A 15,048-nucleotide genomic window follows, 5' to 3' on the forward strand; every position below is an offset into this window, starting at 1 on the left:
GTGTCAACATTGGGACATCATTACAGCCTCGAATTTAGATCATTTAGTGGGACCTTCGCCTAAATTTGTATATAAGACAGGTGCCAACTTGAAAAGAATTTTGGAGAAGGCTAGTAATAATAGTGATAAAAAAGACATATTTAAAGGTACTACCAAGTGTGGAAGATGCAAACAGTGTAACTACATTAATGAGGTTAAATACATTCGACTCAAAGATATTAACCATACGTGTATTAAGACCAGAACAGGGAATTGCAACACTAGTCAGGTGATTTACTTGGCAACGTGTTTGATATGCCCAGCGTACTATATTGGCAAAACTGAAAGATTTTTAAAAAGACGTATCTATGAACATTACTATCGTATTCAGAAAAAAGATACCAAAAATGCTCTATACAGGCATATTAATGAGTGTGGGGGAGAGCATTTATTTCGTTTTGCCATTATAGATCATATTAAGAGTTCAGCTTTCGGGGGCAATTGGAAGATGCAGTTAGCTGCATTGGAGAGCAAGTGGCAGATTTTATTGGATGCCACTAGATCCCCTGGATTGAATGATTTTATTAGTATTAAACCTTTCCTGGCACTTTCCCAGTAAGGTTTAGCTGATACCATTGTTATTAATTAATAAGGACAGCACCACCAATATACATATATACATATTTGTTGTCAGACTTTTATCTGTAACATATTTTAGCAACAATGGGTTTGTGTAAAGCTTTATCAGGTATTGGCATTATATTGTTGCTACGCAACATTTTTTATATGATATGTATTTTTTATACGATATGTATTTTTTATAAAACATTTTTTGTTTAGTTTTTTATAAGATGGATTTTTAACATTACATATCCAGTGTTCATCATGTGTTTTTAAGTAAGTGTTTAGTGAGATCTATATCTTCAAAAGTTTTGGCGGACTTTTTGACTTGCTCTGGCTATATATACCAGGCTATGTGCATTATAAAATGGTTCTGAAGAAGACTGGTGTATCTAGTTGAAAGCGCTTAACCGCACTTGTGGAATAAAGGATTTTTACTCATCCTCTCGTGTACGAGCATTACTGAAGGTGGTTCCTGTTCCTTATATATTTTTTATTTTAGTTGTTGGTTCATTTGAAAAATGAGAGGCATGCCAAACCTGCCACAAAATCAAAGGGCAGAGGCACAAAGGCAAATTACAGATCTCATAAACATGAAAGCTATTCAAGAGGTACCTACGCACGAACAAGGTCAAGGTTTTTATTCCAGGCTATTTCTGGTGCCAAGGAAGGGAAAAGATTGGAGACCTATTTTGGACCTATCCATCCTAAACACATTTCTACTCGTACCAAAATTCAAGATGCTCACCCTACACCAACTTCTTCCCTTGCTGGGCAAGGAGTCTTGGCTGGTAACATTGGACCTCAAGGATGCATACCTGCATGTCCCAGTCAGACAAAATTGCAGAAGGTACCTCAGATTTCTTGCAGGTTCAACCCATTATCAATTCTCTGCATTGCCCTTTGGCTTATCTACTGCACCCAGAGTATTCACGAAATGCCTGGCATCAGTAATTGCCTACTGCAGACTTCAAGGGATACAAATATACCCCTATTTGGACGACTGCCTAATCCAAGCGGACAGCAAGCTCATTCTTCTGAAACATCTGGCTTATGTAATAATGTCGTTGAACTCTCTGGGATACACAGTCAACAAAAAGAAATCAAAGCTAATACCCTCTCGGAAGATAATTTTCCTGGGTGCCAATTTGGACACAAACACCCAGATGGCCTACCTCACGCCAGAGAAGCAGGGGCATCTAATTCAATACTTTAGAGCACTAGCAAATTGCACCAGGCTGACTGCAAGGAAAATCCTGCAGGCTCTGGTATTCATGGCATCTTGCATCTTGCTAATCCCATGTGCAAAGCTGCATATGAGGAAACTACAATGGTACCTGAAAAACATATGGTCTCAACACAGCCATAGTTTGGAAACAATAATACCACTAATTCCATGTCTGCAAAAGGAATTTCTGTGGTGGGCTCAAGCATGCCAAACAAACACAGGTCTTCCATTCAGCAAGCCTCAAGCAAATCAAGTCATCACAACAGATGCCTCGGACTACGCCTGGGGGGCGCACATGACAGATCGGTGCATTCAGGGCAAATGGTCCCAAAAAGAAAAGCACCTTCACATCAATCAAAAAGAAATGCTAGCAGTAATAAATGCTATTATAGCTTTCAAGGACCTTCTACAACCAGGTCAACTATTGATAAGAACGGACAACACCACAGTTATGTGGTACATAAACAAACAGGGAGGAACACATTCTTACCCCCTATGCAGACTGGCCGTGTCACTTTGGAACATGGCCTTGGACTTACAAATGGAACTACAAGCACATTACTTGCCAGGCAAGGAAAACACGCTGGCAGACAACCTAAGCAGGAATATGACAGATCCACATGAATGGAAATTGCATCCAAAAGTTTTTACAGAGATAATCCAAGAATGGGGAAGGCCAGACATAGATCTCTTTGCCTCATCAGTTGACAAAATTCTGCTCAAGGACTTTCCATCCAAAAGCCTGGAGAGTAGACGCTCTCTCTTTCAGTTGGACATCTATGACAGTTTATGCCTTCCCACCTCTTCCTCTGCTGCCCAAAGTTCTATTGAAGACCAGAGCAGACAGACCAAAGATGAGTCTCATTGCTGTGGACTGGCCAAGGCAACACTGGTACCCACTCCTGAGGAGTCTGACACATTCACCACCATGGACCCTGCCTGTAATGCCTCTTCTTCTGACTCAGCACAGCTTCAAAACTCTTCACAGCCAGCTAAAGACACTCAATCTGGCCGCATGGAAGATTCCTTAGCATCACAACAGGTTCTACTCTCTAAGGAGGTGCAGGATGTCATTTTGGAGGCCAGAAGGCCATCAACTAGAAAAGCTTACTCTGCAAAATGGAAACGTTTTTGTGTCTGGAATGAGAAAAAGGGCCAGGACCCTGGAAAACTGAATTTACCTCAAATACTACAATATTTGGCTGAACTGCTAAGCAGTGGACTTTCTTTCTCCTCCATCAAAATCCATGCCTCAGCCATTTCTGCAGAATACAGCACTGATCCTCCTTTATTCTCTCACCCTCTCTTAAGACAGTTCCTCAGAGGGGCTAAGAATTTAAGACCTCCAAGGAAACAACCAATACCTGCTTGGGATCTTAATTACATTCTGGAAAAACTAACCTTGCCTCCCTTTGAGCCAGCTGCCTCATCAGATTTGCAATATTTGTCCTGGAAAACAGCTTTCCTTCTGGCTATCACCTCAGCTCGTAGAGTTTCAGAACTACAGGCTCTCATGGCTGTACAGCCTTTTATCATCTTCCATCAGGACAGAGTTTCCTTACGAACCAACCCGTCCTTTATGCCTAAAGAGGTATCCAGGGTAGCTTTAAATCAGGCCATACATTTACCTACTTTTTATCCTAATCCTCAAATCAAAAGTGAGAGATTACTGCATTCCTTGGACATCCACAGACAACTGCGTTACTATTTGGACAGAACAAAGCCTTTCAGAAAATCAGAACAGCTCTTTGTGGCCTATGCGGTAGAAGCTCAAGGGAAGCCAATTTCCAAACAGACAATCTCAAAATAGATAGCCCACTGCATACGTTTTTGCTATTCCTTTCATGGCAAAACTGTACCTACAGGCATTAGAACTCATTCCACCAGGGCCACAGCCACCTCTGCAGCCTTCCTCAGAGGAGTTCCTACCAAGGATATTTTGGAAGCAGCCACTTGGAGTTCTGTGCATACCTTCTCCAAGCACTACAACCTACCATTATATTCCAAATCTAGAGCAGGCTTTGCCACTGCAGTCTTGCAGGGCATTTTGGCTCCTCCTAGTTCCACCTAGTGCCTACCACCCTGTGCGTAGCTTTGGGATTCTACCCATCTGTTATGACTGCAGCTGTATGCACGATGAACATAGTACAGTTTTGTACCTACCATAAATGTAGATGTTCGAGTGCTAATACAGCTGCAGTCCAGGTTTCCCTCCCTCCTTCCCCTCTTGGGACAGGCCTATAGGCTAACACATCCTCATGCTTCTTGATTGGGGTATTCATTTATGATGTATTTGCTTGAAACTTCTGTATTTTGATTATATTGCACTGCATTATTACACAAATTTATGTATTGCCTTCCTTCTGGAGGCACCTGACATCTGGGGCAAGAAAAACTGAAGAAAATGGCGTCGTCTGGTTCCTTTATACCCCTGTCGCTCTGACGTCAGAGAAGAAGCGACGACAACCGACGCCGGGCCTAGACTTTGGAATTCGGCCGACCGAGGACCCGCCTGACGGCAGGAGAACCCATCTGTTATGATTGCAGCTGTATTAGCACTCGAACATCTACATTTATGGTAGGTACAAAACTGTACTTTCTTGGCTTTGGAGAGTGTGGTTTTTACCTGTGCAGCCGTGATTACAGGAACTTTGCATTTTTCCGGTATAGAGATGGGCCCTTTAGGGGGTGGGGGGGGTAAAGTTAGCACTGAACCTATCTGCCAGGGTGTTGACAATATCAGTTGGTTCTGTATGTTTGGTGCCATTGTGCTGTAACTCAGAGCAGGTCTGAGTATTGCCATTGAGATTCTCGACATAGTTATAGAATGCATTGTGGTTGTCTTTAGAATCAGTGGTGATTTTGTTTTCATAACTAGCTTTGGAGGATTTTATGAGAGATCTCAGCTTCTTACTGAGGCTGACCAGGGAGTTCCTCCAATCATGGGATTTTACTCTTTTTTGTAACAGTTTCTTTCTTCTGTTGTAGAGTTTGTTTATGGCAGGGGACCGCCAGATTGGCTTCCTTTTTTTGGAGGATAGCATCTTGGTTCTGTTAGGGATAGCACGATCCATCCACTCGCATAAGTGCTTATAAAGTGCATTTGTGTAGGATTCAGCAGTCGTACCTCTATTATCCATCTGCATAGGTATCGTGAAGTTTGCCACTTCTGTCTTAAGAAGTGTGAAGTTGGCTTTGGAGAAATATTTTATGGTGATTTCCCTAATGGGGGTTGGGGGCAGGATGTGGATGTCTAGGGTGATTAGCTTGTGGTCGGATCTGACCAACGATTAATTGACCTCTGGTGTGGAACACCGGTCGCCCATGTTGGTAATGACCAGGTCTCGGATATTGCTGCCCTTGGTGGGGGTGTGGAAAAGTTGATCCAAGGTGCTGGAATTTATGAATTCCTGAAAACGTTGAGCAAAAGAGTTGGTACATGAGTAGTTTTCCCAGTTAATGGTGGGGTAGTTGAAGTTGCCCATTATTAGGGTGTTGGGTTGTACCCTAATATTTTTCAGTGTATCGAGAAATGAGGAGTGGGAATCCTGGGGCATGTTGGGGATCTGTAGCAAGTTACAATTTGGATTGCGGTTTTGCCCAGAGTTAGTTTCACTTGGATAATCTCGGATGCATTATTCTGAGCAACTAGCCTAGAGGTGTGGATATCCTTAATGAATATGGACACACCTCTGCCTTTAGTGTTTTAGTCCAGGTTAGGTGGCCAAAAGGTGTGCTATGAATTATAGCCTGGTAATGCAGGGGTGCTCTCTGGAGCCTTGAACCAAGTCTCTGTCACTGCACAGATGTCGATGTTCTCCATTTTAAGGAGTGCCTCGAGTGAGTGCATTTTGAGGTTTAGACTTCTAGCACTGAGTAACATTACATTTGAACTGGGTTAGGGAGGAACTTTGCTTCACAGAAATGGAGAGCCTGTTTCAGATAACAGTAGTCTCTGAGATACATACCTCTGTCACCAGCATGTCTTATTTATATCACAGGCAAGGTTTAAGTCTCTAGAATGAGTAATTCTGGTGCTGTTTTTTTTTTTTTTTTTTGTGGACATGCAGGAGGTCCATCAGAGTGGATCCTGACAATGCCTTATATGTCAGGCATAAATCTCCCATCAACAGCCTGTAGGAGAAAGAATACAGGGATAGGACTTTGAGGTGATGTGCATATGACATGCTGTTTAGTCCCTGTATTCTTTTAGTGAGGAAGCTCTGTGGATGTTCCAGTTGTTGGATGTGTCTGGTTAGGTGCATACCAAAGAGTGGGTTTTGTACTCAATGGTATGTCCAATAAGTGCTGAATAAAGTGGAACTATGACTTCTTTGGATCTAGATGCCATATCTTTGTTTAGGGTCTATATTATATGAACAAATGTTCATAATATTGAATGCTCTAAAGAGCGAAAATGCCAGACCTCGACGTGCTTCTTGTGGGATCGCAGTACAGCGAAGGTCAGAATATTTTCCCTTTCCTCACTGTAGTGTGATCTCGGAGTTGGTATGTATATTTAGCGGGGGGGACACCCCTCACAATAATGAATTAGAGGTCCGGCATTTTCGCTCTATAGAGCATTCGGTATTATGAACAATTGTTCATATAATATAGACTCTTTGTTTATACTTTACACAACATAGAATTATTTCCTCTGTACCATAGACATGTGATGGTCAAAGGCTAGATTACTGTCTACATACATCAAAACCTGTCTAATGTTAAGAACTTCCTACCGTTTGTGTATCAGAAGATGGTGTTGATCCATCGATCTTAGGATTATGGGCCGAGCATGCTTCAGCTGGGCAACTTTGCTGATCAGTTTGGACTGACATACACACTCACACACACACACACACACACACACACACACACACACACACACACACACGCACACATGCAGAAATAAGCTTTTTTTAAGAGATCTTCTCAAATGTTTTAATCAGGTATGTGACAATTTATTGAGTAGTGCTACACTGAAAGTCAGAATACTGAATGCAAAATCCTGAAATGTCAAAATGTTGAAACTTTACAGCATTGAACTATAAACTCCTAGTAACAGCAAACATGTCCTACATATGTACACTGCGCCATTCCACAACCAAACAACAAACTAGATCACTTCCCTGTAAGTGAAACTCAGATCTGATTGCTAACTTGGGTCTTATGGGGGGCAAGTCCAGCTCTTTACATAAGTAGGGTAGTAGGTATTTTGATTTCAACATTGTAACATCACAACATTTTGACATTTCAACATTACACATTCACTATTATGATTTATAATATATTGCTTTTCAGTTAAGTTTATATGGAGTCTTTTAATTGTATAGTGTGAAAATGTGTAATTCTTTGTATATTTCTTCAGCTAAGCATCATTTTTTCATACACCAGTAAAAGCTTTGCAGTTTTCTGTTTTCACATCATTGTATATATTCATGATCATTGATGTAGCTGTTTTTGGCACAAAAGGGAAATACTAACATAGCATGAAGCACTATTACACTGCATTTCGGGATTCTCCTACAGCTCATTACATATTCAGAGATCTTGTTCAGCCTGTTGAAAACCAAGTATCTGGCCTTCACTCTTAGGTTTCATGATTTTTCCTCTCATAGTTCTTTCCTTCAATATTCAGTGTTTCTTGCGTTGGCATAGTTGGTTGTTTCATTTCATTTTTATTATGTTGCAGTTCGGGGATAGGAATCTATCCCTCCGCATGTTCTGTTTATTACGGTGATAAGTGTTAAGGTCCCTAGAGCTTTTGCAGCTCAGAGGGATTGGGATTTTTAAGTGAAGTACATGTCCAACAGCTCTGGGTTTGACATAGCTTTGTATGTTAGGGCAGAGATTGTCTCTGGAGTAGACGTATATATGCAACGGAGTAAAGCTGGAGTTTTTTTGAGACGGTCTGCAAGGGTAGCTGTTTGAGGCCAGTAATCCTCTTTTGTGAGGTATTTCTGCAGCCTTCCAGTTGCTGTAGATGCTCGCGTGAGGTACATACTAAAAAGGGGTGTTGTACACCATAATGGGTCTACCGAGTGATGAGTAGAGGGGGGCCACTGGACCCCTTTTTCCTGATGAGAAACCTGCATGAGGTGTGCCATGTAGAAGGATTTCCTGACTACTGTGGTGATTATCAAGCGAGACTACTGTCCACCTGTGTCCCAAGGACTCTTATCACACTTTTAGGTTATAGACTACTACCTATGGTAGCCATGGGTACAGAGTTTTTACCAAAGGGGTTACACAATACACCCTTTGGCATTGAGCTTGAGGCCATGGCTTTGACACCTGGCATCTGTCTCAGTGAGGCCCTTTGTAGGATTTGGCACATCAAGTTAGGGGAGTTTCAATTATGGCCCCTAGTTTGCAGTCATCTGCCAACTTCTTTAGCCAAAGACCTTCTGTTTTAGCCTATGCTTCAGAAAAGTAGATACCAAACAGGAGAGAACCCAGTACTGAACCCTGTGGTACTCCACTTGTCACTGGTCTGAAGTCGGATTTGGAGTCTACTACTTTCACAATGTTGGTTCTGCCAGTTTGCCAGTTGGCAACCCATCTTGTGGCATACGGATTTATACCTAGTTTAGTGGGTTTATCTATAATTCCAGAGTGGGGGATGGTGTCAAAAGCCTTGGCGAGATATAGACAGGCTGTGTGAACCAACTTACCCTCATCTATGGCTTTGGTGACTGCTTTAAAGATGTCTATCAGGTTTAGGAGACATGATCTGCCTTTTACAAACCCGAACTGGGTGGAGTCCAGAATTTAGAGATTACCAATGTCTTGCTTTATGTTCCATGATATGTTCCCATGGCTCTTGCAGACCAGTGCTTGCGCGAAAGGGCTAATGGGGCGGCAGTTCCCGGGTCTGTGGTGGCTCCCTTTGTGGGAGTGGGATAACAGTCACTGTGCAATTATTCAGCAAGCACAAAGCCTGAGGTGAGGCTATGATTGAACATGGTGAGGTGGGGGGGTGCCAGTTCATTCTGTAGTTCATGTAGAACACAGTCTGGGATGTAGTCAGGTTCCATGGATGCTCTGCTCTTGGCTTTGGAGAGTGTGGTTTTTATCTGTGCAGCTGTGATTGCAGGAACTTTGCATTTTTCCGGTATAGAGATCGGCCCTTTAGGGGGTGAGAGGGGGGATAAAGTTAGCACTGAACCTATCTGCCAGGGTGTTGACAATATCAGTTGGTTCTGTATGTTTGGTGCCATTGTGCTGTAACTCAGAGCAGGTCTGAGTATTGCCATTGAGATTCTCGACATAGTTATAGAATGCATTGTGGTTGTCTTTAGAATCAGTGGTGATTTTGTTTTCATAACTAGCTTTGGAGGATTTTATGAGAGATCTCAGCTTCTTACTGAGGCTGACCAGGGAGTTCCTCCAATCATGGGATTTTACTCTTTTTTGTAACAGTTTCTTTCTTCTGTTGTAGAGTTTGTTTATGGCAGGGGACCAGATTGGCTTCCTTTTTTTGGAGGATAGCATCTTGGTTCTGTTAGGGATAGCACGATCCATCCACTCGCATAAGTGCTTATAAAGTGCATTTGTGTAGGATTCAGCAGTCGTACCTCTATTATCCATCTGCATAGGTATCGTGAAGTTTGCCACTTCTGTCTTAAGAAGTGTGAAGTTGGCTTTGGAGAAATATTTTATGGTGATTTCCCTAATGGGGGTTGGGGGCAGGATGTGGATGTCTAGGGTGATTAGCTTGTGGTCGGATCTGACCAACGATTAATTGACCTCTGGTGTGGAACACCGGTCGCCCATGTTGGTAATGACCAGGTCTCGGATATTGCTGCCCTTGGTGGGGGTGTGGAAAAGTTGATCCAAGGTGCTGGAATTTATGAATTCCAGAAAACGTTGAGCAAAAGAGTTGGTACATGAGTAGTTTTCCCAGTTAATGGTGGGGTAGTTGAAGTTGCCCATTATTAGGGTGTTGGGTTGTACCCTAATATTTTTCAGTGTATCGAGAAATGAGGAGTGGGAATCCTGGGGCATGTTGGGGATCTGTAGCAAGTTACAATTTGTATTGTGGTCTTGCCCAGAGTTAGTTCCACTTGGATAATCTCGGATGCATTATTCTGAGCAACTAGCCTGGAGGTGTGGATATCCTTAATGAATATGGACACACCTCTGCCTTTAGTGTTTCAGTCCAGGTTAGGCGGCCGAAAGGTGTGCTATGAATTATAGCCTGGTAATGCAGGGGTGCTCTCTGGAGCCTTGAACCAAGTCTCTGTCACTGCACATATGTCAATGTTCTCCATTTTAAGGAGTGACTCGAGTGAGTGCATTTTGAGGTTTAGACTTCTAGCACTGAGTAACATTACCCTTGAACTGGGTTAGGGAGCAACTCTGCTTCAGAGAAATGGAAAGCCTGTTTCAGATAACAATAGTCTCTGGGATACATACCTCTGTCACCAGCATGTTTTATTTATATCACAGGCAAGGTTTAAGTCTCTGGAATGAGTAATTCTGGTGCTGTTTTTTTTTGTGGACATGCAGGAGGTCCATCAAAGTGGATCCTGACAATGCCTTATATGTCAGACATAAAACTCTCATCAACAGCCTGTAGGAGAAAGAATACAGGGATAGGACTTTGAGGTGATGTGCATATGACATGTTATTTACTCCCTGTATTCTTTTAGTGAGGAAGCTCTGTGGATGTTCCAGTTGTTGGATGTGTCTGGTTAGGTGCATACCAAAGAGTGGGTTTTGTACTCAATGGTATGTCCAATAAGTGCTGAATAAAGTGGAACTATGACTTCTTTGGATCTAGATGCCATATCTTTGTTTAGGGTCTATATTATATGAACAAATGTTCATTATATCGAATGCTCTAAAAAGCGAAAATGCCGGACCTCGACGTGCTTCTTGTGGGATTGCAGTACAGTGAAGGTCAGAATATTTGCCCTTTCCTCACTGTAGTGTGATCTCAGAGTTGGTATGTATATTTAGCGGGGGGGGGGGCACCCCTCACAATAATGAATTAGAGGTCCGGCATTTTCGCTCTTCGATATTATGAACATTTGTTCATATAATATAGACTCTTTGTTTATACTTTACACAACATAGAATTATTTCCTCTGTACCGTAGACATGTGATGGTCAAAGGCTAGATTACTGTCTACATACATCAAAACCTATCTAATGTTAGGAACTTCCTACCCTTTGTGTATCAGAAGATGGTGTTGATCCATCGATCTTAGGATTATGGGCCGAGCATGCTTCAGCTGGGCAACTTTGCTGATCAGTTTGGACTGACATACACACTCACACACACACACACACACACACACACACACACACACACACACACACACACATGCAGAAATAAGCTTTTTTTAAGAGATCTTCACAAATGTTTTAATCAGGTATGTGACAATTTATTGAGTAGTGCTACACTGAAAGTCAGAATACTGAATGCAAAATCCTGAAATGTCAAAATGTTGAAACTTTACAGCATTGAACTATAAACTCCTAGTAACAGCAAACATGTCCTACATATGTACACTGCGCCATTGCACAACCAAGCAACAAACTAGATCACTTCCCTGTAAGTGAAACCCAGATCTGATTGCTAACTTGGGTCTTATGGGGGGCAAGTCCAGCTCTTTACATAAGTAGGGTAGTAGGTATTTTGATTTCAACATTGTAACATCACAACATTTTGACATTTCAACATTACACATTCACTATTATGATTTATAATATATTGCTTTTCAGTTAAGTTTATATGGAGTCTTTTAATTGTATAGTGTGAAAATGTGTAATTCTTTGTATATTTCTTCAGCTAAGCATATTTTTTTCATACACCAGTAAAAGCTTTGCAGTTTTCTGTTTTCACATCATTGTATATATTCATGATCATTGATGTAGCTGTTTTTGGCTCAAAAGGGAAATACTAACATAGCATGAAGCACTATTACACTGCATTTCGGGATTCTCCTACAGCTCATTACATATTCAGAGATCTTGTTCAGACTGTTGAAAACCAAGTATCTGGCCTTCACTCTTAGGTTTCATGATTTTTCCTCTCATAGTTCTTTCCTTCAATATTCAGTGTTTATTGCGTTGGCATAGTTGGTTGTTTCATTTCATTTTTATTATGTTGCAGTTCGTTTAGCCTGTTTGTTCCAGAAATGTATACTTGCATAAGAACTTTCACTTTTGTGCCTTTTTGCAGCCCTAAAGCTTCCAGATTTGATTTTAAAGCCTCTAAAGTCTTTCCTAAAATTGCTTACCTGGTCACAGCAAATTCAATAGTATTCTAGAATATAACATTGAGTCTGGCAATGTACTCTTTTTTTTTTTTTTCTTTTCATTGTCTTTTTGCCACAAAAATGAAGACCGCTTAACTGCTTCAAATTCCCAAATAAAGAGTTACAACAAAGCCGAGGTTTAGCGCTTTCGTTCCTGATGGTGGAACTTCCTCAGAACTATGGGACTGTATTGTTGACTTTTTATTCATCTTTGCAAACTGTTCCTCTATCTAACTATGTGTTGTCATTGTCCAGCTTTTCTCTAATACTCGGTTAGTAAATTTATTAACCTTGACTTGGAAAAGAGACCACTTCCTTTCTGTTGGTCAGAAATGGTGTCATAGCATGTTACTTGAAGAATTTATCTCAGTTTTAGGCTCATAGATTAGTACTCAGCTAACTGCCCTTGTGGGTCACTTTAAGCCTATCCAATTACCCCATTGGGAATCAAACCCTGCACCTTCTGTCTATAAAGGAAACACCTTAACCATTATGCTAATCTCCCACCCCAGGTTTGCTGTGCCAGTCACTTCAAAGCATTTTACATTCTTTAAACACCAATGAGGAGATTATCAACTAAGATGAGTTAAATGTCAAATATCTTTATGGTTTGGTCCTGCATACATGCAGAGAGGTGATTCAAATACCAGGTAAATTTTGCAGTACAGTACCTAAATCTATTTGAAGTAATGCATGTCACCAGAGGCATAAAAAGTAGTAAGTGCATTGTTAAAAATGTAATAGTTTTAGTCATAGATGGTGTATATGTATAAGCACGTTATACATAGCTGTCTATGTGCGTACGTGCGTGCGTGTGTGTGTGTGTGTGTGTGTATCTGCATTCAAAGGTCTGATGATTCATGTTCAGAGCCTTCTTGAAGCTGAGTATTCAGAGTAACGCAATAACATATGGACAAAGAACTGTAAGAATGCAGAGTACTGCAAAGGATTTGATTTTTTATCTATTTTTTTCATTCTAGTATGCGTTTTCCTGTACTCCTGTCCTTCCTGACTGAGCTCCGGAGTCTGAATGAACTGCATAGCAAACAGATCCTACTTCTGCAAGAGGGACTATGGACTCCTCTTCTGAAAGAGGTTTTCAGTTAACCTTCAAACGCATTTCACCAAAATATTTCATTTGTATATCACCACTTCATATACCAAACTTTTCTGCCACTGAGGGGGAGAGAGAGTGTGAAACAACAGTGGCTTTCATGGCTGGCTGCATTTAGCCACAGTTACTCAGTTTTGCCTCATTAATGTAATATATCAAAAAGTATACTGTGAATAAAAACTAAGATTCTGATTCCTCCTTCTTTTACTTTACCTTGTTTGATAAATGAAGAGGGGTGAGGTCAGTAACAAGTTATGCCAAATCCACCCTGCACTGTTATTCTTTTGCCAAACCAGTAACAAAGCCTGGTTGTAGAAAGAGCCAAATATGCACAGAAATGTTGTTTAGTATACCAGGCCTGCTGTAGTGGTGTGCAGCTCCTTTTTGTTTTAACTTTTACTTTTGTGTGTATCCTGCTGTGATGGTATTTGGAGGTAATTTTCTTTTGAAAATATGAAATATAAGCCAGTAGATTCTGTACAAAGTACATTTTGAACATCACAATTAATCCAAACTATTTCTAACTGTAATAATATTTTCTGTCATTTATGAGGGATGGCTGGCAGCTCAGAAGCACATATACATAAATATGAGTGTACCTACTATGTGGATGACAGGCAATCTGTCATTGAACAGAATGTAATCTAAACAGATTAAATTGGAGAGTAGCATTTTTATAAGATTGCTGAATACTGGAGAGAGGGGAAATGTTCCCCTTTCCCCAGTATTGTGCAATCTTGCAGCTGGTGTACTTAAGTAGTAGGGTGTGTGGGGATTGGGGCTTGCTCTGTGTAAAAACACTTATTTTACTTTACTTTTATGTGCGTGTGTGTGTGTGTGTGTGTATATATATATATATATATATATATATATATATATATATATATATATATACACACACACACACACACTTTTTTTTTGCTCTTACCTCTGCAATTAACCTTCAGATTCTTTTTCAATTGATTTTTGTAAAGGAGCATTTGCTTTGTAGCCAGGGAGAAGATTTTTTTGTTATACTGGGAAAAACAAATTTGGAAATATGGATCATCCCCAGCTGATGATGAAGTATACAGTGACCTCTGATATGCGTCGTGCATGCACTCCCGTGAGAGATTTTAGGAGATATTTGCTCCATCATCTGCCCTGCTTCTATTGCATGCTCATAGGAATGGCACCACATTCCAGTCTCCATTAGAGGGTGCTGATGTATGGAAAACAGCACACTTTATCTTAAGGAAGGACACTTGTCATGGCTGATAGATCCTTCTTGATTTGTAACTAGGGAATTTGTCTACCTGGTTAGCACAACTATTTAGCATCGCCCACTTCACTGTCTGTAAGTGATCACAGTGGTAAGCTGTCACACTTTATTTTAAATTTTTGGCACCTCTTCAAGTTGCTAATCAGGGCAGTTCACTGCATACTAGCAGTACTGGTGTAGAAACCCTATTCTTTACTACATTCAGTACACATGCTTATAAGGGAAATATTATGTAAGAACTGGGCTTTATTAGAAGAGGATATTACTATTAGGGACAGTCTAGGAGGGAAACCTTCAACTTTTTTTTGTAGGGGCTTAAATTTTAAGAATATACTCGAAAAGATCAGTCTACATAATAACCATAGTTTTCTGGGAATGAAAAAATGTGTTTTTTTCCCCTATTGTAAATTAATAGCAGTAGGGGAAACATTTTGCATTAGAGGACTCCAGTATAAAATCAAAGGTACCTTTAATTGTGAATCTAGGCAAGTTGTATATGGAGCTTTTTGCCATAAGTGCCCATGTTTTTATGTGGGCAAAACAGATTGCAAAATAAGAGAACAAACTTATGAACATG

The 15,048-nt window shown here is 40.7% G+C and overlaps 1 protein-coding gene across 3 annotated transcripts in view; it reads left to right on the forward strand.

The window, feature by feature from the left end:
• Positions 1–13,402, forward strand: part of LOC122791825 (nuclear receptor subfamily 1 group I member 3-like) — a 386,827-nt gene extending 373,425 nt beyond the window's left edge. For 2 of the 3 annotated variants that reach the window (XM_044059782.1, XM_044059781.1), the window contains one exon: positions 13,077–13,402. In XM_044059782.1, the coding sequence (XP_043915717.1) occupies positions 13,077–13,203 (127 nt within the window). In that variant the 3' untranslated portion in view covers positions 13,204–13,402. The remainder of the gene's footprint in view (positions 1–13,076) is intronic. The other variant, XR_006363206.1, reaches the window with a different exon arrangement.
• Positions 13,403–15,048: the final 1,646 nt, after the last annotated feature.

Source organism: Protopterus annectens, chromosome 17.part0 (assembly GCF_019279795.1).
Source record: "Protopterus annectens isolate FY-2018-M chromosome 17.part0, PAN1.0, whole genome shotgun sequence".
Classification (NCBI taxonomy): domain Eukaryota; kingdom Metazoa; phylum Chordata; order Ceratodontiformes; family Protopteridae; genus Protopterus; species Protopterus annectens.